At 55.4% G+C, this 23,245-nt stretch overlaps 1 protein-coding gene across 4 annotated transcripts; it reads right to left on the bottom strand.

Moving 5' to 3' along the window:
* Positions 1–34: 34 nt before the first annotated feature.
* LLGL1 (LLGL scribble cell polarity complex component 1) lies at positions 35–17,583 on the bottom strand. 4 transcript variants are annotated; one of them, XM_016145196.2, is made up of 23 exons: positions 17,397–17,583; positions 13,722–13,819; positions 11,567–11,648; positions 11,346–11,476; positions 10,026–10,184; positions 9,784–9,946; positions 9,570–9,705; positions 9,164–9,218; positions 8,868–9,022; positions 8,571–8,794; positions 8,282–8,349; positions 7,165–7,318; positions 6,986–7,090; positions 6,107–6,399; positions 5,608–5,755; positions 5,228–5,381; positions 3,118–3,410; positions 2,349–2,613; positions 2,022–2,136; positions 1,705–1,817; positions 1,343–1,463; positions 1,117–1,193; positions 37–511 (listed from the first exon to the last, which is right to left on the bottom strand). In XM_016145196.2, exons 1-22 carry the CDS (start codon positions 17,475–17,477, stop codon positions 1,118–1,120), a joined length of 3,189 nt encoding a protein of 1,062 aa, XP_016000682.2. In that variant the 5' UTR covers positions 17,478–17,583; the 3' UTR covers positions 37–511; position 1,117. The 4 variants fall into 4 exon arrangements, with proteins under 4 accessions (XP_016000683.2, XP_016000682.2, XP_016000681.2 ...); XM_016145195.2 differs by having other exon boundaries at positions 3,118–3,413; positions 9,570–9,702; XM_016145193.2 differs by having other exon boundaries at positions 3,118–3,413; positions 17,397–17,582.
* Between the last annotated feature and the right edge of the window lie 5,662 nt (positions 17,584–23,245).

Raw genomic sequence — 23,245 nt, 5'->3', positions numbered from 1 at the left:
GGATGTCCGAGGAGCTCCCAATCACGCACCCCCACCCCACCCCGCCCCGCCCCGCCCCACTTACTCATGTACACATAACCTGTGTACTCAGGCTGGGGGAAGAGAGTTGTTGGCCAAAGAGCGAGTACCAAAATAGTTTTCGAAATGAGTGTCCAGCCTGGCACTATCCAGTCCAGGCATTAGAAAAATATTCTTTGCAAAGGAATTAGGGGAAGGATGGTGTGTGGAACGGGAGGTAGCATGGGCTGCCAGCCCCAACTGTCCTCCCCTGTGGTATCTGGCCTCCAGGGTAACCAACTGCCTGTACAGGGTCTAGTTCAAATCTGCCCTGGAGACTCTGAGCCAAGTTCCAGGGCTATGCCATGGGGCTGGCCTGGGGATCAAGGTGGGCAGGTGCCACTGGAGCCTGAAGGTTAGCAGATATACCCCTATGCGAAGGACGGGCAGGAACCAGGGGTCTTGGATCCCAGCTCTGAGCAGGGCAGGTGGTGGCCAGGTAGTTTGGGCCTTCCTAGTATAAGAAGAGAAGGATCAGCAGAAAGCTAGGGAGACCAAAACGGGCAGGTGGCCACACAAGTACCACCATTCAGCCTCTCTAGGACAGGCAAAAGGGCTGGCCAAGTCTGAGCGAAGACCACATCTGGCCCACTGAGGCCAGGGGTGTCACAAGCAAGACATGAAGAGAAAGTGGAGGTACTAGGTAGCAAATAGATTGGGCAGACCGATGGAACCCAGAGCTGGGCAGGAGGCCACACCAAGACTGGGAGTAGGGGGCCAGACCCTAGTCTTGAGGTTCACTTGGCAGGGCCCAACCTTATGTACCTGGGTAATCTCAGCTGCTGAAATGGGTTGGCCAAACCAGACCCTGAAATCCAGGCTGGTTTAACCTGGCCTTGTTCCAAATACCACCCATGACATCTAGGGGCTGATAGGTAGCCTTATTTTTTAAAATACAGAACTATGAACATCATGTCTCTGTGGGCCTTGGGGAGTACTGCCATCACAGGGACCTGTTAGGGTTTCAGGTTCAAGACTAGGTAGGGCAAGAGAGCCCACAGGGGTTAAGGCTGAAAGGTAAAGATCAGGTAGACACAGGGTCCCCCACACATGCAGCACCTCATTTAATCAGAATGGCGCAGGCTCGAGCCTCGTCTTCTGCCAGGTTCTTCAGATTCTCAGATTCCTCTGAAGAGCTGGGAGGAGGGAGTAGTGATCAGGGTCTGGGGTTACGCCCCCTCCTTGGTCCTGCATACCCAGCTTAGATATTAGGTTAGCTGAGGTGAGGAAGGGAGGCTGGTGAGTGGGGACAGCCCCTCCTGTGGATCCTGCCCGCCCACCTCACCCCAGGAAATCCTTCACATCCTCCACCGTGACGTCCCCTGTCATGTCTAGTGTGGTATCAGCACTGGTGGCCGAGTCAATGGACATAGGTGAGAGCGTGGCCTCAGGTGGCTCTGCGGTGTCTGCAGGGAGAAAGTATTCAGACTTCTGCCAGGGATCCTAGGCATCCTTTGAACTTGGGGACTCAGTCTCAAACCCAGCCCATGGTGGGACATGGCAACAATAGACCCCTACCCCTCTTCTGCCTGACATGCCCCTCCCCAAGCTTCCAGCCTTGGCTCAGCTGCTACCTCCTACAAGTCCTGCCCTCATGTCTGAACGGATCAGTGTCCCAGTACCCCTATTTCACACCCAGTTCCTCACCAGTTCCCCTGCTGTGGACAGGATTGGGGCTTCCATCACAGCTCTGTGGGGCCAGGACGATGCCCGGGGTCCCATTAGCCTGGTTCCGCTTCGGTGACTCTTGGAGCCTGCAGCTGCAGAGACAGGGCCATGATGGGGGTCACAGGCAGGCACCTCAAGGCTGAAGAGCCAAATCCCTGTCCTCCCATTCCCAAGCCCTGGAACCAGAGGGGTAACACCAGGGAGGGCCACCCCTGCTCCATGCAGAATCTGGGGGTAGAGCTGAGACCAGCCTTGGCCACAGGCCTTCTGGGCCAGGGGCTACCCGCTCCATACACCTGGCACGGGCAGCATCATGGGGCCAGCTGATGTCCAGAGAGCAGAGTGGCTCTGTGATGTTCCGGGCACTTAGGGAGAAACGTTCAAACTCCGAAGGGGAAATCAGGTAAAAACCTGGGTGGGGTGGGAGAGAATGAGCACAGTGTAGTCAGGATATGTGACTCTAAGCACAGCCCCTCACTTGGTCTCTGCCCTGCATGTGCTGGCAGGCCCTACCCCACCATGGCCGGTGGTGTGCCCCCCAACCTGGATCACCCTTTTTGCTGACACTCCCTGGCAATTCTGGACCTGCTCGGGTCCCTTGCCCCAGGAAGCCTTCGCCTCACCCTGGCCATGGCGCGTGAAGACACAGGAGGCGATGCCGCTGATGTCCTCCTTCCGGATACAGGGGTAATGCACCTGGGGCCTCAGGCCAGGCACCGAGAAGACATGCACATCACCCAGGTTGGTGAGGCAGGCCAGGCAGGTCTCTGCATAGTCCTCACAGGCCACGCTGGTAAATGTGGCCAGTGCCACCTTGCGCACACGACAGCCCTCGTGGGCTGTTAGCTTGAACTTGGTCTTGGCGCTCACCTTGGGTAGTGTGAACACCTGGCAGCGGGCAGGTGGCCAATGAGCAGAGTCTGGCCCTTGCCACACCCCCAAGGCCCCTTCTTCCCAGCTGCCAGTGCCAGCCTCCACCCGGAGCTCAGCGTGCTGCTCAAGCTTGTGCCCCTGGCCACGCTACCACCTCTACCTAGCTAGCTTCACACTGCTCCCAGAATCCTCCCAAGGCACCTCCTGGGAGAATCTGGCAAAACCAGTCACTGGGTTATAATGGTTAAATGGCTGGTATCCCCTCCAAACCATCACTTTCTGCCAGACAGAGCCCAGGAAGCAGTCAAGGGGTCCTGGTGAGGACTTGGTGAGGTAGAAGGATCCTGCAGGTATGCAGCAAGCTGAAGGGTCATCAGGGTTCTTCAGGGACATCTCTGCTAGCTGGGAGGTATCTTGGGGGGTCTCAGCAGGCAGAGAGGGAGAAACAGGGCAGGGGTTCTAGGGGGTCCAATGATGTCTAAGAGGCAGTAGCCTGAGGTGTTCTCTGCGGTGGCTTACCTTGAACTGCTCCTCGGATGCAATGAGCACTGCATGGCCACCCTGCATGTCGGGTGCCTGTGCGAGGTCCCGCGAGGCCTCAAAGGGCTCAGGCAGTGGCCGGCCATGCCCGTCCAACACAGCGATGGCCACCACAGGCGCACGATGCATCAGCTGCACCTCCTTGCCCAGCACAGCCTCCACCACCCGCTCGGGCCACTTCTCGCTGCCTGCTGCTGCTGCTGGCACCTCCAGCGCGTAAGCAAACACAGAGCCTGAGTTGGTGCCTGCCCACATGGTGGGTCCGTGATGGGCTGCTGCGGGGTAACAGGCTGGTGAGGCGGGGCATCTGGCCGTACACTACAAGATCCTCCCCTCTTCACCTGATGCCTGGGGACCCAGGACTGGTTTTCTCCTGTCCTTTATCTCCCTAGTGACCTCAGCCAGCCTCTTGGCCTCAGGCACCTTCTCTATACTGCTGATCACAATCAGAGCCTCCTGCAAAGACAGGAACAGCCTCTTGTGTATCTCTGTGGAGATGTCAACACCACAATCCTGATCTCTCCAACCCCAACCCACTACACCCTCACTCAGCTTCATCTCAGTAATACAACCTTATCACAAAGCCCCAACTCTCTCCACCCCCTACATCCCATCATTAGTCCTGCTGACCCTCTGAGAAAGCTCTCACCCCGAAGGTGCATCAAGGTCCTGACCACACCCCCTGCTTCACCCCCACCCCTTTCAGTTTGTCCTCCAGACAGCAGCCACCATACATGAAGTCCTGGGCCTGGCCTTAAATGAACTGAGACCATCTTGCCTGCTTTTTCTCTGCGAACTGAACCTCTGAGAAAAGTCAGCTAAAAACCCAAGAGCCAAAGTTGGCCCATGGTAGTCATGGCTGTGCACCATGGATGAATGGATGACTTCAGCAACAACCATCAGGGGGAGCCAAAGCTCAGTGACAAGTTAGTGAGCAAGTTAACATGTAGCCAACACCCCAATGCCCACCCAGCTGGGAACTGAGCCCCACAGTCCTTCTCAAAAGAACTGGGAACCATGGAACAAGGTAGAGACCCCTGGGGCTGCCACATCCAAATGGGAAAATCTGGACAAAGTGCCCTCGACAAACACCATCAGAAGAGGGGACCCTCTCTCAGACTCAGAGGCTGAAAAACATCAGTGAAACGCCACATTTGAACTAACTGGGTGCTGACCCAGCAGCAACCACAAAAAGGTATTTTTGAGATGAAAGCAGAAAGCTGTCCATGAACCAAGTGTGACAAGGGACTCCAGGATCAGTGTCAGCTCCATGGGGTGTGACAATTACATCTGTTAGATATACACCGAAGTACTAACACTGGGTTTTCAGTTAAAATACTCTAGCAAGATAAACAACAGAGTGTGCAGTGGAAGTGGCACCAGGTAAAGTACATAGGGTGACTATTTTTGTACTCTTTTTGTGTATGATTCAAAGTCCCATTATACAAGTTAAAAATCAATCAGTGAATCACTCAATAAACCTGACCACCTCACTTCCCTGTGCAGGACCCTTTTGGGGCTCCACTCACTCAGGGTCAAAGCCAGCCCCTTTGTGAGGCAGTGAACACGAGCACCTCCAGGAGCCCTTGCCCTTTGCTGCAGACACACCATGCAGGCAGTCTCCCAGCACATGCCTACTTCAGGGCCTTGACACTAGTAGACCCTGTGCTCACTTCAAGATCTTGAGTTCTCAGGTCTCAGAGGGTCTGCTGGCTCACTCACCAACCCTGCGCCATCAGAAATTCCAGGGAGGCTGTTTGGAAGCCGGGGCGCCCTGATGCTAGCCCAATAATGCTTTCCAATCCCCTAGAAGAGGGGTCCCCAACCTCTGGGCCACAGAGAAGGTAAGCGGCAGGTGAGCAAGGGAAGCTTCGTCTGTATTTGCAGCCACTCCCCAGCGCTAGCATCACTGCCTCAGCTCCACCTCAGATCATCAGGCATTAGATTCTCATAGGAGCACCGGTCCCTGGTGCCAAAAAGGTTGGCAACCACTGCACTAGAATATGCGGTCCCACCCCCACCACTGCCCATTTCCTAGATGGACACCTGAGGCCCATTTCTCTAACCCTTGTCCCTCTCCTGGCCTCACCATCTCGAAGGAACGTGTCAGCGAAGTACAGGCAGCGAACCACACCCGAGAGAGAGTCATCAGCTGAGCGGGGCTCAATGCGGCGCTGCACAGGTGTCATCTCCACGTCATGGGGGCAGGCTTGCTCTGCCAACTGCGCGTTGGCCTCCTGCAACTGGAGAGCCATGGGGCTCTAGGACACTGTCATTTCCCACAAAGCCTAGCACCCAATATCCCATCACCCTCCCCAGCTCACCCTGATAACCAGGGGCTGGGGCTGCTGAGGGATAGATGAGCAAAGGTGAGCAGACACTGGACTCTGGGCAAGGGCCCAGGCCTGGCTCTATGTTTGTACAGCAGGATCTGGAGAGGCGGCATCTGGCAGCCTGGCCCTAGCTCACCTTACTGTTGGTATTAGTGGCCCGCTTCTTGCCTGAGACTCGGCTCTTACGGATACGCCGGAAAGACTGGCGCAGCGACTTCTTGAGCGATTTTACCCGGGAGAGTGGCCCCTCCATGGCCAAGGAGTCATTGGGGTGAAGGGTGCACCTGGGGGAAGACGGGTACCAGTTGTGCTATAGAGCAACCTCCTGGAGCAGCCTCCATGTTCCCGCTGGCCCCCAGCCAGGCATTAAGGATCCCAGATAAAGAAACTCAAGTCCCTCTCTGCCACTCCATCAACCCAGCAGCTAGCTGGTGCGCTTAGAATGCCACCAGTAGCACATCATATAAGGACAAAGCTACCAAAGGGAATAGAGTCACCTTCACCACACAGAGCCTTATAAGGGAAACTGAGGCTTAGGCGGGCGTAGGGAAACACCAAAGGTCTCATAGAAAGCTAGGGCCAGGTGGAGGTACAGACCCCATCTCCCCAGGCTCTGGGCCTGCCCCACCCCACACCTGGCCAGCACAGGGTTCTTGCGCTGGTAGTCAAAGAGGCCAAAGCCATGACTGGTGCCAAAAGCCACGAGGTTCCACTCAGTGTGGAGAGTGACAGCGGTGATGGCAGCTGGTGGCAGGCACTGAATCAGCACTCGGGGCTGGAAGCCGATGGGCCAGGGCAGGGGCCCCGTGCGTGGACTCAGCCGCTCGTGGCCCTTCCATGTGAAGCCCTCGCGGTCCTGGAGGAGGTCCACACTGGCCATGCTGACTGCCTGCTCTGAAGGCATGTCGCTGAGCTCCAGTACCAGCACCTGAACCCGAAGCCAGGGAGGGGGAGGGGTCAGCATGGAGAATGGGGTCACCCATGTCCCACCTGAGCCTGCAAACCCACTGCTAGGGTGGTTCCACAACTGTCTCCAATTCATCCACCAAATAAGCATTTACTGAATGTCTATTGTGCACTAGGGCCCTCACTGAGCACTGAGGACCAAGACCCACTGGTCCCTGCTCTCCTGGAGCAAAGTATCCCACCACCACACCTGTCTCCCATTAGCAATAAGCACACATTGAGCACCTTCTGTATATTGTGTAAGTGCTGACGGCAAAATGACCAAGACCCACTGGTCTCTGCCCTCCCAGGGTTCATCTAACACCTATGCTCCCAACCGGCCCCATCCCTCCATGGTTCCCTACAGCCAGTGCCTGGACTCAAGGCCCCAACAACAGGCCCTCCCTGACTGGCCTCACTCCAGCCAGCCCCACCTGAGGCCTCATTATTCTCACCTCTCGGCTTCTGCCAATGCAGGTCCCTCTACCACTTCACCAGACCCTCCAGTTCAGGCCACCTCTTCCCGAAAGCCCTCCAAGACTCCATCCCTGGGGTTACCCCAAGCCTACCTGGCCTGCAGTGCCAGCCACCACCATCTGGGCTGTGTACTTGCAGAGTACCACCTTCTGCACACCAAGCCGGGGGTCATCACTGTAGGGGTCAAAGCAGCCCACCTGGGGAGTGGGATGGAGTAAAGACATGGGGCAGAGCCAGGGCCAGGCTCCGCAGGGCCAGGGGAGGGGCCCACCTTTCGGAAGGGCGGCCAGTCATCCTCAGCAGCCTGAGCCAGGCTGTCAGCGTGTTCACAGTCTGTCTGGAAGAGGCCAGCTGTGCTCAGCTTATAGAGCGGTCGCAGCGCTACACCAGAGGCATCCCAGAACCGCACAGTGCCATCCTCGTGGCTGCAGAGAGGGTAATGTTAGGTTCAAACCAGGACCCAGCGTACCTCTTCACTCCACTCATCCAGTGACCACTCAACTGAGCACCTATTGTATATGCCAAACACTGACCAGACTCCTACTGCATATAGCAAATAGGAAGCACACACTATATAATGTAAACATATACTGAGTGCCTAACTATATGCCAAGCCACATGCACCTGGACCCCTCAAACAGGGTGAGAAGATATGGAAACAATCACCAGCATGATGAACAAAAAACGGAACAAAGGACTAGGGAGTTCCCCCACTGGGACATCCAGAAAATGTAATCAGGAGTTAGCTGGCCACAGAGCAAAGGGATCAGCTGAGGCATGAGGCAACCATGCGGGCAAGGCAGCAGGAAAACTGAGAGGCCAGGAGGAAGCAGGGAGAGGAAGGGAGGGAAGGAGAAAGCAAATCTGGGATAGCCTCAAGTGGGAACCCCTGGTATGAGGAGTCTGTTGGGTTGGATGGGGAACCGCCAACAGCCCCAAAAGCCAGTTTTTAAGCAGGTGAGGGGATGCAGGCATCAGAGACTCAAGGGTCCCAGCACAGGCAGGCAGCAGGGGAAGGGCAGGAAGTTGAAGCCTGAGTCACCTGGCGTGTCAGCGCCCGCCAGGCCCAGGCTGGGCTCTCCTGCACCTGCCCTAGGCCAGCCCAGATTTTCCAGTCCCAGGGTAGGCTGGGTGGGTGGAGCTCAGTTCCAAGCCAAAAGGCAGGGCAGGGAGGGGTCTAGGGAAGCTACATCCAATCTACCCAGCTAGAGAGGGCGACTGGGTCCCACCAGGAGCCGAGCCTGAGTCACTAGGCAGGTCAGTGCCTGCCTGTCCTAGACTGTGCTCTCCCACACCTGCGTGGGCTACACCAGGCCCCACTTGCACATGCATGCATGCACACACACATCACAACTGTGCTTGGCCATGAGATCTGAGGTCTGCCCTACCCGGTCAGCAGCAGACCTCGCTGCGATGGCTCCTGGGCCAGGTTCTGGCCCCCAGTGATGGGCCAGCTCTGGGAGAGGGAGACAGGGAGACAGAGATGTCAGTGGCAGGTCAGGACAAATGTCTTCTGCCCCTCATCCTGAGCTTTGGCATCTAGGAACCAAGCTACTTCTGGGTCCCTGGTGTACACCTACCATGTTCCCACCTCCAAGCCTGTGCCTGGGCAGTGCCCTTCAATAGGAATACTCTCCCTCCCCAAGACCCCAAACTGCAGGATGCCCGAGCACACACCGAGGCACTAGTGGCAAGTGGGGGGCTCTGCTGCTCGCCAGCGCTCACGATACGGGACCACAGTTTGGCAGGGACGTTGGCAACGTGGGCCGAGCAAGTAATAGCAGATGAGTGCAGTGGGGCCAGGTATGGAGCAGGCACGGCTGGCCAGCCAGGTGTTTGCAGGTCTAGTACCACCAGCTCCTCTTCGAGCAGCACGGCCAAGGCCTGGGGCTCATCAAACTCTGTGGGATGGGGCGGGGTGAGCATGGCCACAGGTGGCACTGGGCACAGGACAGGGGAGGGCAGGGCACACACCATCCTCCGGCCGTGTGCTGTGCACTGTGAAGAAGTCAATGATGCGGGAAGTGAAGTCCAGCGTCACCAGAGTCTCGGCCCGGAGCACACTTACACAGTGGCGGTCGCCATAGCTGGCACGAGGCATGCCACCACTGAAGATGATAAAGTGGCCCCTATACAGGGGCAGGGGAGCCACATGAGCCACCTGGGCCTGGAACAAATACTGCCCAACCCAGCTGTGCCCCAGAGCCCACCCTCCACTGCCAGCCAGATGTGGCCCCCAACCCACACCTGAGACCCGGCTCCCCACCTACCCAGATTCACAGTTTCGCCACAGAATCTTATTGATGGCTTTGCAGGGGAAGGGGCCTGGAGGAATGGAACAGTGTCAAACTCCCTTGTTTGCCCAGACCAGAAGAGCCTCGGGTTGTTATTTCTCCACTCTCACCCTTTATCCCACTCTCGTTCTGCCCCCATCATTCTCTGCCTGGAAGTTGCTTCCTGCCGCCCCAAGGAGAAAGCCCGCTGCTCCTGACCATGACCCCTGGGGAGGTGGGGGTGGAACTCGCCTTTGCAGATTTGGCTTGGCACTGCCGCCTTCCACAAGTCTTCCAGGATGCCCCCGCAAAGGCCAGGAAACCCCGAGTGTCTGAGCTGGGATCACCCATCAAAACCCTGTGCTTGGGCGGTGGGGCTGCCCTCAGCCTGTCCAGCACTTACCGTAGGGTGTGGTAGCTACCATAGGCTGCGTTACTGGGGAGCTGCTGGTGTTCGCAGACCAAATGGCATAGCTGCCATCACTGTGTGAGCTGACCAGTGTGCTGCCACTGCGCTCCCAGCAAAGGCTCTCCAGCTGCTGTGGGGCAAAGCAGAGGCATGAGCGAGGTGGCCATTAGCAGAGGGTCCCAGCTGTGACCACAAGCCTCCCACACACCTGGTTCCCTAGAAAGACACAGTCTGCACACTGCGCAGCCTGGTTCCAGATGACCAGCAGGCCCCGGCTGTAGCCGATGAGGATCTTGGTGGGGTCCTGCAGGTGTCCCTGGAGTGACTCCACAGGGCCCAGTGCCTTCCCACACCGGTAATCATCTGGCACACTGCAGGGGGAACGCAAGTGAGCTGGTAGGAACACTGCCTAGGCACGGAGTGAGTGTGGGAAGTCCATCTGCCTCTCACCTTTGCAGAACCTCATCAGGGCCAAGGGTCTGCCCCTCTAGCAGCATCAGGGTAGAAATATCCAGGAAGAAAACACTGCCACCCTCGGAGCCCAGAGCTGCCATGTCACCAGTTGCCACCAGCAGGACCACTGTGATGCGGGCAAGGCTGGGTGGGCCACTGAAGGAAATGAAGGGAGGTGGGTGAGGGTGTTAACCCACCCGCCCACTGAGGAGGGAGGTAGAGGGTACTGAGTTGCTACTATTAGCTCATTATGGCTGCTCTGCACTCACTGGGGGCTGATTATCAAGTGAGCTGGCGAACCAGGAAGGCAATAATAGTGGTTGTGGGCATCATAATTAGCTTGCTCAATTATTCATCATTGTCGGCAGAGAGAGGGATAAAAATGGGCTCCCCAGGTCTTGGAGACCAGCTCCCCTTTCACCCACCAGGAGGAGAAGGCAGGAACCAGGCCAGTGCCTGGGCCAAGACCAGGAGGTCCAAGACACAAGGCTTTCTCGAGCTCCACCCAGAAACCCTGCCTTCTGCCCTCTGGGTACCTCCCTGAATTTGCAGAAAGGCCCCAGATCACCCCTTCCTACACAGGCTGGGAGACCCCAGTAATCCACCTCTGAACTAGCACTGAACAGAGCTGTCACCCAGCGCCCAGCAGAAGTAGAACAAGCCTCTCGCTGAGCTGAGGACAGGCATTCTGTAGCATGAAGAACTCGCCTACAGTAGCCATTTCTGTGAGGACCAGCAAGGTCAGGGACCAAGAGGTCCCTTACACTCTCACACAGGTCCACGCCACACCATTGCCCCCTGGGGCATTCTGTCAGGTGCCCTGTCAGCACCTTAAGCAGCACAGCCCGACAGGACCCTCCTTACCCCAATCTGTCTCTTCACCTGTGTACATTGTAGCCCGTTGCCCCGCCCCCAACTTGGGACACTAGGGAAACTTTGCTGATGTCGGCTCAGCTAAAACCTGCCCCACAGCCCCAGATACCTATATCATTGCTAGAAATACAGGGCCATGCATCAGGTAAGAGAAGTCTGGGACACAGTGCACATTCTCCCATCCTGGATCTCCTAGTGCCCCAGTGGTCCTGTAGTACAGACCCCACCTACTCACCTTGGGTTCAGCTGGAACTCCCCTTCTTCTAACACCCGCCAAGTCCATGAAGTACATCTCAGTGAACCATGTCCAAATGCTGCTTTCTGGGGACCCAGGCTCAGCTCAACATACCCCACAACCCTGAACCCCAGCCCTAGGCTGATTCCCATTCTTACTATGCCTTTGCAAAGCTGATATGCCCGGAGCTGGTCCCCAGCCACTAATACCTGGAACCATCAAAACCCGGCCGACTAGGTGGGTGGAAGCTGAGTGCTTCCTCCAGCTGGGCACAGCCATTATGGTGGACGATCTCCCAGAGATGTAGGCTGCTGTCATCTAAGAGGGTCAGGAGGCGGCCCTGGTGAGTGAGCAGAGACCAAGACTGGGCTGGTGGGGCCTGGGAGGGGACCTGGGGACCATGAGCCGGCTGGTGGGGGCAGAGGCTCACCTGGCCAGGCAGGAAGTGCATCTGGGTGACAGTGGCCATGTCTGGGTGCAGGCCTGTGAACTCCACACCAGGCGCACCATAGCTGAGGGTGAGAGGTCAAGGGCAGGTACAGGCCAAGATGCCCAAGCTTCCTCCTCCTCTAGGACCATTCTGACAGCCCCAAACTAGGCCTGCTTATCCAGGAGCCCTCCTAAGTCCATGTGGACTCCCTCCCTGAATAAGCACCATCTTGCAACCCCAAGGTGTCCCCAGGCTCAGAGTAGAGGCTCCATTCAGCTCCTACAAGTCATGCTGTGGCATGACCTTCACTTCCTCATCTGTAAAATGGGGTAGTGACTCCCCCCTTGTAAGGCTAACAAAGGACAAGTGAGAATAAAAACATGCTAGTACACTTGGCCCAGGCCTGGCACACAGCCAGGGCTCTGCTCTCTGTCAGTCTCACATATGTCTGTATGCACAAGAGCCAGCCCTGCAGGCTGGATCACACAGGCAGAGAAGCCAAGCAAGGCAGAGAATCCAGGCTGTCCCTTCCCATAGCTCCAGGCTCCACTTCAGCCATGGGCAAGGAACCCAACCTCTCTCTGGGGCAGGCAGCCAGCCAGCAGCCCTTACCGCAAGGAAGGAGAGGCTACAGCCTGCCCATGAAACAGACCAGCACACAGAGGCTTAGACGGGTTGTGTGACCTGCTTCAAGTGCCTGGTGTCAGTGTCAGGGTCCCAGCAACTCCGGGTTTGACAGTGAATGGGCAAGGCCTAGGGGGCCCTAGGAAGGAGGGCAAGGAAGGGGTCAGCGACGTTGCCTGGGGACAACGCAGGAGCCAAGCCGTTGCTTGGAGCTGGAGCTGGGATTCCCTGCAGGAACTGGAAGAACACAGAAGAGGGGACAAAAGAGAGGGCAGGAGCTCTGGGCGGGACTCAAGAGTCACCAAGGAGACAAGACAGCCCTGAGGGGGAGGGGCAGCTTCTGTGTCTAGGTCCCTTTTCTCCAGCCTCAGTTTCTCAAACAGGGGTCCAAAGTTTCCCAGACCCAGGCTCCAGGCTGGGGTGATTTGGGGAAAGGAGGAAGGAGCCAGGGAAGAGCTCTGGCCTTCTCCAAGGCTGTCTCCTAGACTGTACAACAGGTTCTTTTTGAGGAGCCAGTGCCCAAGAAAGCCTAGAATACCAGGAGGGCCAGCTCGAAAAGCTAACAGAGACGCATAGCATTGAATACTATGAGATACTGACTTTAGGAATACAACACACATGTAGAACAGGACAGCACCTCAAGGGGCAGGGACAGCAGGCCAGGAAGTGGACGCCCATGGGAGAGGGGAGCGTCAGGCCCAGCCACACCCCCTAGAGTAGGCAAGTTTATTAATTGCAGGCCCAGATACACACTCTTGCCTGGTCAGTGCTCCCAGCACCCCTCCTCCCCTCCTATTTACTGGGAATAACTCATTTTGTGTCAACCAATGTTCCCAATGAGGATACTGAGACCCAGAAGGTCACATGGAGAGGAGTGGAGGTGGACACCCCTCACCAAGCAGCTGCCAGACACTCTGCACCTCAGTTTCCCCGAGTGGGGGGCTTCACTTCAGGCAGTGGGGATGAGATGCTCCATGGCAGGCAAGAAGGCATTCAGCTGTCTGCTTGCCCTCACCCCACCCCAACTCTGCACTTGCAGGGAAAATGCCTGCTTTGTGTGGCTCACATGGCCCATTGTGTAGCTGCCAGCATCCAGGTGGGGGCAGAGCCATACTCACTATGCCGAGCCTGGCACTGCCTCCAGCCCTTGGCTGAACACAGGTCTCTTCACATTTGCACATGTATATATGCCCAGTTACTATGGCAAAGCCGGCTGTGTGACCCTCAATAGGTACCTCAATTGGCCAGCGCCAGCCAGCCTCCCTAGTCACAGTTGCTGGGATGATGGATCGCAGAGACACCTGGGTAACTGGCTGGCTGAAATGCAACAAGGGACAGCTGTGGCCATTGCAACTGAACCTCGCCATTATCTCTTTGAAGAGGTATCCCAGGGCAGAAGCTGTGCTAGCCTCCACCAGGATCCAGGCACCTACCACAACCTCCCAGGCTGGGCCCTACCCAAGAGGCCCAGCACACAGGGAGCTGCAAGCAGGTCCTCACAGCCTCAAAGGCCATGGGCCACAAAGGATACATCTTGACGGCCCCAGACCTGGTGCCAATGGCCATGATGCGAAGCTCGGGGTCGAAGGCCAGGGCGCTGGGCTGGTTGGGGAAACCATGTTCCACGGTCTGTGGGAGAGGGAAGAGCACTTGCACAGGCACAGCTGTCCCCTGGCCTACCAAGGCCTACCCCAAGGTACCTTTTAGGCTCTGTTGCTGCTACAAATTGGGACTCAAGTTGGGGCCACCTGTGCTCTATGTCTGTGTCCTCAACTGTGAAATGGGCAATCACACCTCCAGTCTGTATGGAAGGATCTGAACCTTTGGGTCCCACTAGAGGCCCACTCCTGGCCAAGTCCCCATGCCTCTCAACACCTGTATCCATCCCATTATGCCCAGGGCTCCAGCAACAAACAGGAAGAACAAGGTTCAACAAGCTGCAGGCTCAGAAGTGGACCCCACCTGCCCCAGAGGGCGGAGCTCCACGCCCCATTCCTAGAGGCACAGACAGAAGCTTAATGAGGTACCATGCTACCAGGGGACCCCCATGAAGACCATGGCACTCCCCAAACACAGGCCCTGTGTGGAGGTCAGAGGCCAACACTCAAGATCATCTAGGCAGAGGCTCTAGACACCTCCCACAGAGGGCTCTATGCCCAACCCCCAGACTCAGAGACAGGGAGACTGAGGCCCAGAGAGGCTTCCTGCCCAGCACCTGAAGGTGACACCCACTTCCCAGACTTGGGTTCTCCAGCTGGAAACTGAGCAACATAATTCCCACCCCACCAATGGTGGGAATGGTGTGAAGAGGACCTGTGTACTGGTGGTGTTGATGGAACAACACCCATCTGGTCCTCTGCCCTTGGCAGGGCCAATCCAAGTGCAGAGTGGTCCTACCCCCACCAGCTTGGCTTGGGCTTTTCCTCTGTTGCCTGCCCACTCACCCAAGGAGCTCCTATGCATCCCCTGAGGCCTACCTGGGGGCCCCTCCCCTGGGAAGCTTCCACCCCCGGCCCTCTGTCCTCAACACCAATGTGGGATACCACTTGTGGGCCACTAAAACCTCCTGACTACTGCCTCGGCAAGACACAAATTTTGTAAGAAGCCCTGGTTCCAAGGCCTCCCTCCTGCCTCAGCCCATGCAGGGAGGGACTGAGCCTTCTGGACAGCTGGTTTGGCCTTGGGCTAGTCACAGCACTCTTCAAGCCTCAATTTCTCATTTGAGCACTGGGGGCAGTGAGTCCACCTGAGGACATAGTTGTCCATTTGGCTGGGCAGCTTCTCTTTCCTACCAGGACTGCCATGGCCATGCTGGACCTGTGTCTGCATAGTCCCGTGTTCTGCTCAGGACACCCCCACCTCCCCAGGGCTCCCACCTAAGTCAGTCAAAGTCACGTCCTCACATCTGGCTCCTCTCCTCCTCCCATTCTCCCCCAGCTCACTTGACTCCAGGCCCAGTGGCCTTTTGCTCTTCTCCAACATATTAGGCAGGCTCCTGCCTCAGGGCATTTTCAACTGCTGTCCCTCTACCTGGAATGCACTCCATCTCTCTGACTGTGCAGAAGTCAACTCCTCAGAGGAACTCCGCCAAGCCATACTGGCTATAGCAACGATCCATGCACATGCTCCAGGCCCTCATCCTAATTTATTTTATCCACAGCTACCATCCAAACTACTGCATATTTTACTCTTTTGTTTGAGCTTTTCACTGTTTCCCCACTAGGACATCAGCCCCCATAGTGAAGAGGTACTTGTCCCTTTTGGTCACTTCAGTGTCCTCAGTACCTAAAAGAACTCATACAGTAGGAGCTCAGTATTTGTTGACATAGAATGGACATCCCATAGACAACTTGTAGGCAGGATCGGGATATGGACCCAAGACTGAGTCCAAAGTCCATGCTTGCCCCTCACCTGCCCCACCCACTAGGGAATATAGGGCCTATTCTCTAGTGATCACCTACTACCCCCTCTGGTGAGCAAGCTCCTTGCCCAAGACTAGCCTCTCACACCACTGCTGCCCACTCAGAATGGGACCTCACTCTCTTTAGTGGGGAGTCCTCACCCTCTGCCAACCCAGGGCCAGCCAGGGGGAACTGAGCCTCCCTACCATCTGTCTCAGGTCCCCGCTTCACACTCCAAATCATTGGCTAAGGAACTGACACCTTAGCTGAGTGCCTGCCCTCATCATTCTCTCACCCCACAGAGGCTCACCATCAGAGCCACCCTGGACAGGAAGAGGGCCACGTGGAAGCACCTGGGCACCAGCCTTCACCCTAGGCCCCACAAGCCTCTGGCAGGTTATTGACCACTGAGTCTGAGGGTCCTGGCAGCCCCCACCCGAACCATCACCACCTTGGAAACCCTGCCTGCCCCAGAGATATGCTGGAGTGCCCCAGCCACTACAGACCCAGTATTCCAGAGCTTCCTCCTGAACAAGAGTCTCCTCTTGGACCACAGCAGCCCCTCAAAGTTAAAGTCAAAATCCACCAACAACAGGACACAAGGATAAAGTGCCCCACCTTCATCTGTGACTTTGGGTAGGGCACCGCCCCTTTCTGAACCTCAGTTTTGTCACCTGTATGATGGGGATAACAACTCAGATCCCCCCAGAGCAGTGAGAGCTGTACAATCAGAGGGCTTTGAGGCCAGAATCAACAAACTGGGAGAAGTTAGCAAGGGTCCGGCTGAGGGCTCACACTACCACACATCAGTGCAGAGGGCGGTGGAGACTGAAGGCTGCTCGTTTCCCATGGCCCCTCTAGACCTACCTAGGGAAAGAAAGGAGGAGCAGCCCTCCATTCTACCTCCCTCTTGGTTGTGACACAGGGAGCCATAGCCCACAGCAGAGAGAAAAGCGGCCCCATTTCACAGGGGAAAAAAAAAAAACCTGAGGCTCCATGATCCGAAGTGCAGTTAGGTATACAGCCCTCCACAGAGCAGGGCAAGGCAGTCTTAAGTTGTGCGGGAGGGAGGAGAGGAATATGGAAGGGATTTCCCAGCCCCACCTCTCCACCTCCCACCCCCTCACCCCGCCCTTGCAACATCTGCCTCCTCTTCTCACCCCTCCTACCCGTACTGGGTGTGAAAGCAAAACAATCCCTGGCTCTGGGCTGCCCCACGGGCTGACATGGGTATGGAGGAGCCCCCAAAGAAAGATAAAGAGATAGTGGTGAGTGAGAGACAGCGTGAGAGTTCAAGAGACCCACAGAAATGGTGGCGTAAAGAGGCAGAAAGGAAGAGAGTTAAAGACTCAAAAGAGATGCAAAGACAGAGAAATGAAGAGGCGGAGAGGTGAAGGAAAACTGGGAAGAGGTACGCAGAGATACACAGGGACGGAGGCAAACCCCCCCCCCCTCCCCAGACACATTGGCATACACTGAGGATAGAGTGGCGGTCATAGTCAGAAAAGGGCAGAGACGCAGAGACCTGTAGAGTCGCACAGAGACGCAGAGACAGGGCCACTGAGGCCCAGAGAGATCTGGAGAGGTTCACACGAAAGTGAGCGAGAGACCCAGACCCACCCAGAGACCGAAGCTGAGGCAGAGGCGAAAAGTGGGGGCCATCGAGGGGGCGCATGATCCCGACGCCACGCCCCAGCCCGGCGTCCCCTCCCCCCGAGCCCGACGTGGCTCTGGCTCCCAGGCCCCCGGCCCCAGTTCCCGGCCCGCCCCCTCCCACCCAGTCCCGGGCGCTGCTGCCGCCTCACCTTGTTGAAGGCGAAGAGCTCTTGCTTGAGCTTCTCGCGCTGCGGGTCGGCACCCTGCCGCCGGAACCGAAACTTCATCATCTTGCGTACGGCCGCCGGCGCCGCGCCCGCCACCGCTTCTGCCGCCCGCAAGATGCGCGGCGCGGCCCCGCGGGTCCTGAAGCGCGGGCGGGGCGCCAGGCGTCCGGGGCGCGAGCGCGCGGAGCGGGCCTTCACGGGGGTGGGCCGCGGAGCGAGACTGATGCACCACCTGACCAATAGGCACGCCCGCGTGCAACCCGCCCCGCCGGGGCCGGCCAGACAAAGGAGGAAGAAGGCCTGGAGCATCTCCAGCCTCACGAAAGTACACCCACCGAGCATGCGCTGCGGCCGAGGGCCTGCCGGGACTTGCAGTCCTCGAGCTAGAGCTGCAGCGTGGGCGGCCGGAGACAGGTTTTGGAGGGGTCACTGCGTGTTCCCGAATTTGAAAGACTCTTTTTCACTCCTCTAGCGAGCAAACGACATGCACATTCAAGTAATAAGACAGTTCTGTCCCGAAAGCCAGTAGAGTTCTGACTGGTGCAACTCCCTGGCCTCTCAGCCTCAGGTTTTCCATCTAAGCCATTTGGCCCAATATTTTACCAGGTTCGCGGGACACCACTTTATTCTCCAGCGTGCCAAAACACCTACCGACATGCTTTTTGCCCTGGCTGTGTTGCCAGTCCCCAGGAAGGCCATCCTTAGCCTCAACCCTCTGGAGAACTTCTACACATCCTTCAGGCTCTGACATAAAAGGCTCTGTGTGGCAGCGCAGGGGGTGCTTAGGAGTGCCATCAGCCAAATAGAGGGACAGAGACCCAGCAGAGAGAAGAGGCCCTTTCTCAGGAGGTGGCAATTGGGAAGGTACAGAGATTGGATTGGGGCTTTTCCAAGATGCAAGAAGGGCCTCCCCTCCCCTGAGAACAGTGTATGAACAAAGCTGTACCCTGCCTCCATTCTCTTGGGGTCAGTTGAGTTGTGCCCACCTACCTCTTGGGCCTCTTTTTCTCATCTGGACAATGGCCTCCAGGCTGAACCTTTCCTTCCAGGCTAAGGATAGGTTGCCCTAGGCTCAGGGCTAGACAGGTCCAAGGTCCCAGAAACTTAGATGGGGCCCCAGTCCCACCAGCGGTAGGTATCAAGGGTGGTTGGTAGTCCTGACTTCCTGCTTCAAGTAATGAGCAGACTTGGCCTGGGGCCTGGCCCCAGAGGCAGCTGTCAAGCAACGGTGGCCTGGCTGCCCCTCTCAACCCAGGTCAGCACTGCTCATCCCCTTCCCTGAAGTTGTAGGTGGATCTGGAAGAGGGTTGGATAGGGAAGGAGGATGATGAGCATGGGAAAAATGTTAAGAACAACAAAGCTTTAATGCCCAATGTGTGGCAGGCACTATTCAAAACCGTTTCCTGGTTTCAACTGATTTAATACTCTCAATGGTTCTGTGAGGGAGGCAACAATATTATCCCAGTTTTACAAATGAGAAAGCTAAGACAGATGGGCAAAGGCAAGAAGGACTTTGACCTGGGCTATGTGCAGAGCTGGCTGGGCTGAGAAAGGTCAGACTCCTCAAACCACTGCTCATCCCACTCCCAGTACAGGCAGCTCTGAGGCCAGGGTTCTGGTACCTGTCCTGCTGTCCACTGGCCAAATGACAAGTTGCTTCTTCCACAAAATGAGGGTTTCACACAGGGAAGTGTTAAGAATTTGTTAATTCATATCTCAAATTCACCATTTAAAAGCTGTTGCAGCCTGGAACAATTTACTAAAGCTCTCTGTGCCTCAGTTTCCTCATCTGTAAAAATGTGGGTAATACTAGGACTTACCTCAAAGGATTGTGAAGATGAAATGAATTAGTACTTCTAAAGCCCTTAGAATGTGCCAGGCAGACATGAAGAACTATGCGTTAGCTGTAGAGTTCTTACTAATTGTCATTTGAGTTCTTCTTTATCGTCCTGGGCCAGTCCCTACACTTCCTCAGTCTCCATTCTTTGAAATGGGGCTTAGTCATTAGGCAGTAAGCAACCATGCCATCCCCATCCCACCCCCACCTCCAGCTCACAATCTGAGGAGTGGGACAGAGTTGAGTGGAGACCACAACCACCAGGAGTTTGCTGTGTTAGGGGAATCTTTTGGGGCTGTGGGAGCCCAGCAGAGGCATTTGATCCCAAGGCAGGTAGCCTGGAGGGAGGGGGCACTGTTCAAGCAGGGCAATAACAGGTAGAGAGGGGATTAGAGAATGGTCTCCTGGAAAGTCGGTGTTCCCAAATGGTCAGAACTACTCCCAACACTTGTTAACAATACAGATTCTAGGTCCACCAAATGTAAATGCTTGTGGATGGGGCCCCAAAATCTGGATTTTAAACCAACCCTTTCCAAGGTGACTCTGAGGCCCAGCTTGCCCCAATTCAGTCAGATCGAAGGGGGTTAAATAGGTACACTGAGGTACAAATGAGTAAACTGAGACGTGGGTGGACAGGCCCAGCTTATCTATACAGCCGGCCAGGGGTAGGAATGGCATCTGGGTGGGGAGCATCTCCCAGTCTGGAGGGTCTGTCTCTCCCCATGGTAGCCCAAGGCAGCAAGACCAGGCCCCAGGCCAAGTCTGCTCATTACTTGAAGCAGGAAACTGACTCTCAGGGGAGCCCAAGCAAGGATGAGAACAAAGGGTCTTCAGTGATCTCAGATGCCTCCACACCTGTCTTGGCAGATGCAGGAGGCAGGAGGATGCTTGAGTGAGTAGCACTGGAAGGAAAGCTAGTTCTGGGTCAACCTCAGGCCTGAGAGGAACTGTTGCTTTCTTGGGTGGAGTGGCCTCTCCCACCACCCTCCTCCTCCTATGCCACCCTAGGGCCCTACCCTAGCTGTGAGGTAGAACCCAGGTTTGGCTTCAAATCCCAAGATATCCCCTTGCTAGCTGGGTGACCTCAGTTAAGCCAATTGTCCATCTTGGGCTTCAGTTGCTTCATCTGTAAAATGTAGTAAGGACTAAGTGAGATGATTCAAAACAGGAGTTGAGCACAGGGTCCTGCAGGGGCTGTACCTAGTGAGGTCAGTTATTTTTAGGACTCTTGCTTCAGAACATACTGTGTCATCATTCTTCACATGTATTAGACAAGCTTCTGCCTCAGGACCTTTGCACTTGCTGTTTCCTTGTGTGGAACACTTTGCCCCTAGATTTTCACTTAGCCCAATCCCTTATATCTTTTTGGTCTTGCCTTAAACAACACTTGTTCCAGGAAACCTCCCTGACTTCTCCATTTCCCCCATTCTGGATGCCCTCCCCTGCTTGGTTCTCTCTGACTACCTCTTCTCACCTACTACCTATTCGACTTCTCTTTGTGCATACTGTTGTCTTTCCAGCTTGAGAAATGAGCTCCCTGAGGGCTAGGTTTTTAAAGCTGTTTATTGCTGTGCCCCCAGTGCCTAGAACAGTGCCCGGCACACAGTAGGTACTCAACAGTTTGAAAAAAATATATGTTAATTTTTAAAAAAGATTTGAAGCAAAATGACAAAATGTTAATGTATGTGGGTGGTGGGTGCTTATGTGGCTCCTCAGATTTTATTTTTCAGTGTGTTTGAAATATTTCATTTAAAAAAAACTACAAGTAGTCCACACTGTTTAGTAGGAGTCAAGTCCATAGGAAGTGGTGGTTTAATGGGATATGTGGGGATAGATGTGTGAGTAGGGGTGTCCCTGAGCCAGGCTGACATGCATTGAAGGTATCTTCAGAGGCGGGCACCCCAATAAATGGATCTGTGCCTGCTCTCTTTGAATACTTGCAACAATGGTGGAGGTAGATACAGGGACGATCCCGCTTTACAGACAGTAAATGGAAACTAAGAGTAAGGAAGTGACTTGCCTGTGGAGGGAAGGAGGGGAAAGGGGGTGATAAGGGGGAAAGCCCCAAGTGGAGGCAGAGTAGGGGCAGCAAGAGAGTGGAAGGAAAACCAGGAGAACCTGGCTAAAGGAGGTGGGCCCTGCCTTCTAGGAGCTTGCCCAGATCCCTGCTGAGGCCATAACCCTCCTCTGGTGCCCAAACCACACAAGCCTCTTCTTACTGGAGGTCCCTCCAGGGTCCTGGTAGACCAGAGGATTCCTGGAGTGGAATCTGACTAAAAGCAGGGCAGAGGCAGGAGAGGCAGGCAGGGCCTGGCATACAAGATAAAAGAGAAAGCAAGTGGGGTGTACAGACTGACTGGGAGACCACTGGGGAGCCTGAGCCAGTGGGAAGGGGTGAGTCCCTCATCCTATGTAGTGTGCTAAATGAAGCTGGCTCTAAGGGTGCCCTTTAGGGCCCAGATAGGGGAGATGGCAATGGATCTGGGCCCCTCATTTGACAGGGTGGACAGTGTGCTGAGCCTCAGCAAAAGAAAAGCCTCACAGGTAGGGGGAGTGGAGTATTGGGCAGACCTAATTCTTCCTCATTTTATAAAGGAGGAGACTGAGGCTCAGAGAGAAGTGACCTGCCCAAGGTCACATGGGGGGATAATACCTGGGTCTCTGGACCTCCAGCCTAGTGTTTCATCTCTGAGTGCAAGTGTCCCACCTGCACACTCCTGACACCTTGAGCTGGTATCCTGTGCTATGCTTTCCTCTGTTCATGCTAGGCTACAGGACCTGGGGATTCAGGTATACCTGCCTCTAGCAGAGAGTGTCAGGTTTGAGGCTCCAGAGGCTGAGCAGGTGGGCATTGTCACAGGCCTATTAGAAGGTGGGGTTCTGTGCTTCATTCCTCTGTGGTCCCGAATTCTAATCCTGCCTCTGCCACTTCATCTTTCTGGTCCTCAGTTTACTCATCTGCAAAATGGGGGTGAATATTAATTGCTACCACTTAATGGCACTGAGCACTTGGTCTGTGCCAGGCACTATAATCATTCCTTTAATCCTATGCCCATTTAACAAAGGAAGAAACTGAGGTCAAGAAATAAAGTTATTTGTCTAAAGTCACAAGGCTAGTATGTGGCAGGGTTAGGATTTGAACCCAAGCCTCAAAATGAGGTATTAGAAATTGTGCCAACAATTTAATGGAACAATTTGTAAAGGGCTTCACTCACTATGAGAGTCCAGGAGAGGGTGGGAGTTAGGTCATAGTCTCCCAGTTTGGAGTGGAAGCACTGGGACCACACCGTACACTTTGAGCTGTGCTGAGGAAAGCCAGGGTCTGGGGAGCACAGTGGCAGCCCTGAGGTGGCTGGGTGGAAGACAAAGAAGGTGGCTTTCAGCAGGAGACGCCTAAGGCAGAGGGCACTGGTATGTGCAGTCTTAAGGGTATAAAGCCCCAGTGAGCTGTGGCCCCTCTGCTAACCCTGGGGGCCCTGGCTGAGCAGGGCAGAAGCAGTGGGGAACCTGAATTCTTGCCTCTGGGCTTCAGCTCCCCATCCAAACCAAAGGACAGCTGTCCTCTGCCCCACTGTGAAGTACTGTTGCTCAGACTCTGCTGCCCCACTGTGGGAAGAGGGGAGAACTGCACCAATAAGTGCCCTGAAACCTAACTGGAGAACCCCAGTTCACAATGCCCAGTAATGGCTCCAATCCCACCCAACCTGGGCCCCAAGCCCCAGTTTGGAGCCCCTTAATCTCTTTCCAGTGTAGTGGCTCCCTTATTGAGGTTGACTGTCCTTGACACAGCATCTTGAAGGATTCTAAGTCTGATCATGTCCTCTGCTCTTCATGGAAAGCCACTCACAAGAACCAACTCAAATTTTAAGAATTTTTGCAAGTCAGTTTTTTGAAACACAGCCATTATTAAAAATTAAATTTAAATTATATTAAAAATAAAGGTAATGTTCAAAACTAAGCGCTTCCTGTTACTATATTTTACTACTGTCTGTGC

The sequence above is a fragment of the Rousettus aegyptiacus genome, unplaced genomic scaffold (assembly GCF_014176215.1).
Source record: "Rousettus aegyptiacus isolate mRouAeg1 unplaced genomic scaffold, mRouAeg1.p scaffold_m13_p_6, whole genome shotgun sequence".
NCBI lineage: Eukaryota > Metazoa > Chordata > Mammalia > Chiroptera > Pteropodidae > Rousettus > Rousettus aegyptiacus.
This window is presented reverse-complemented; position numbering and strand designations above follow the sequence as displayed.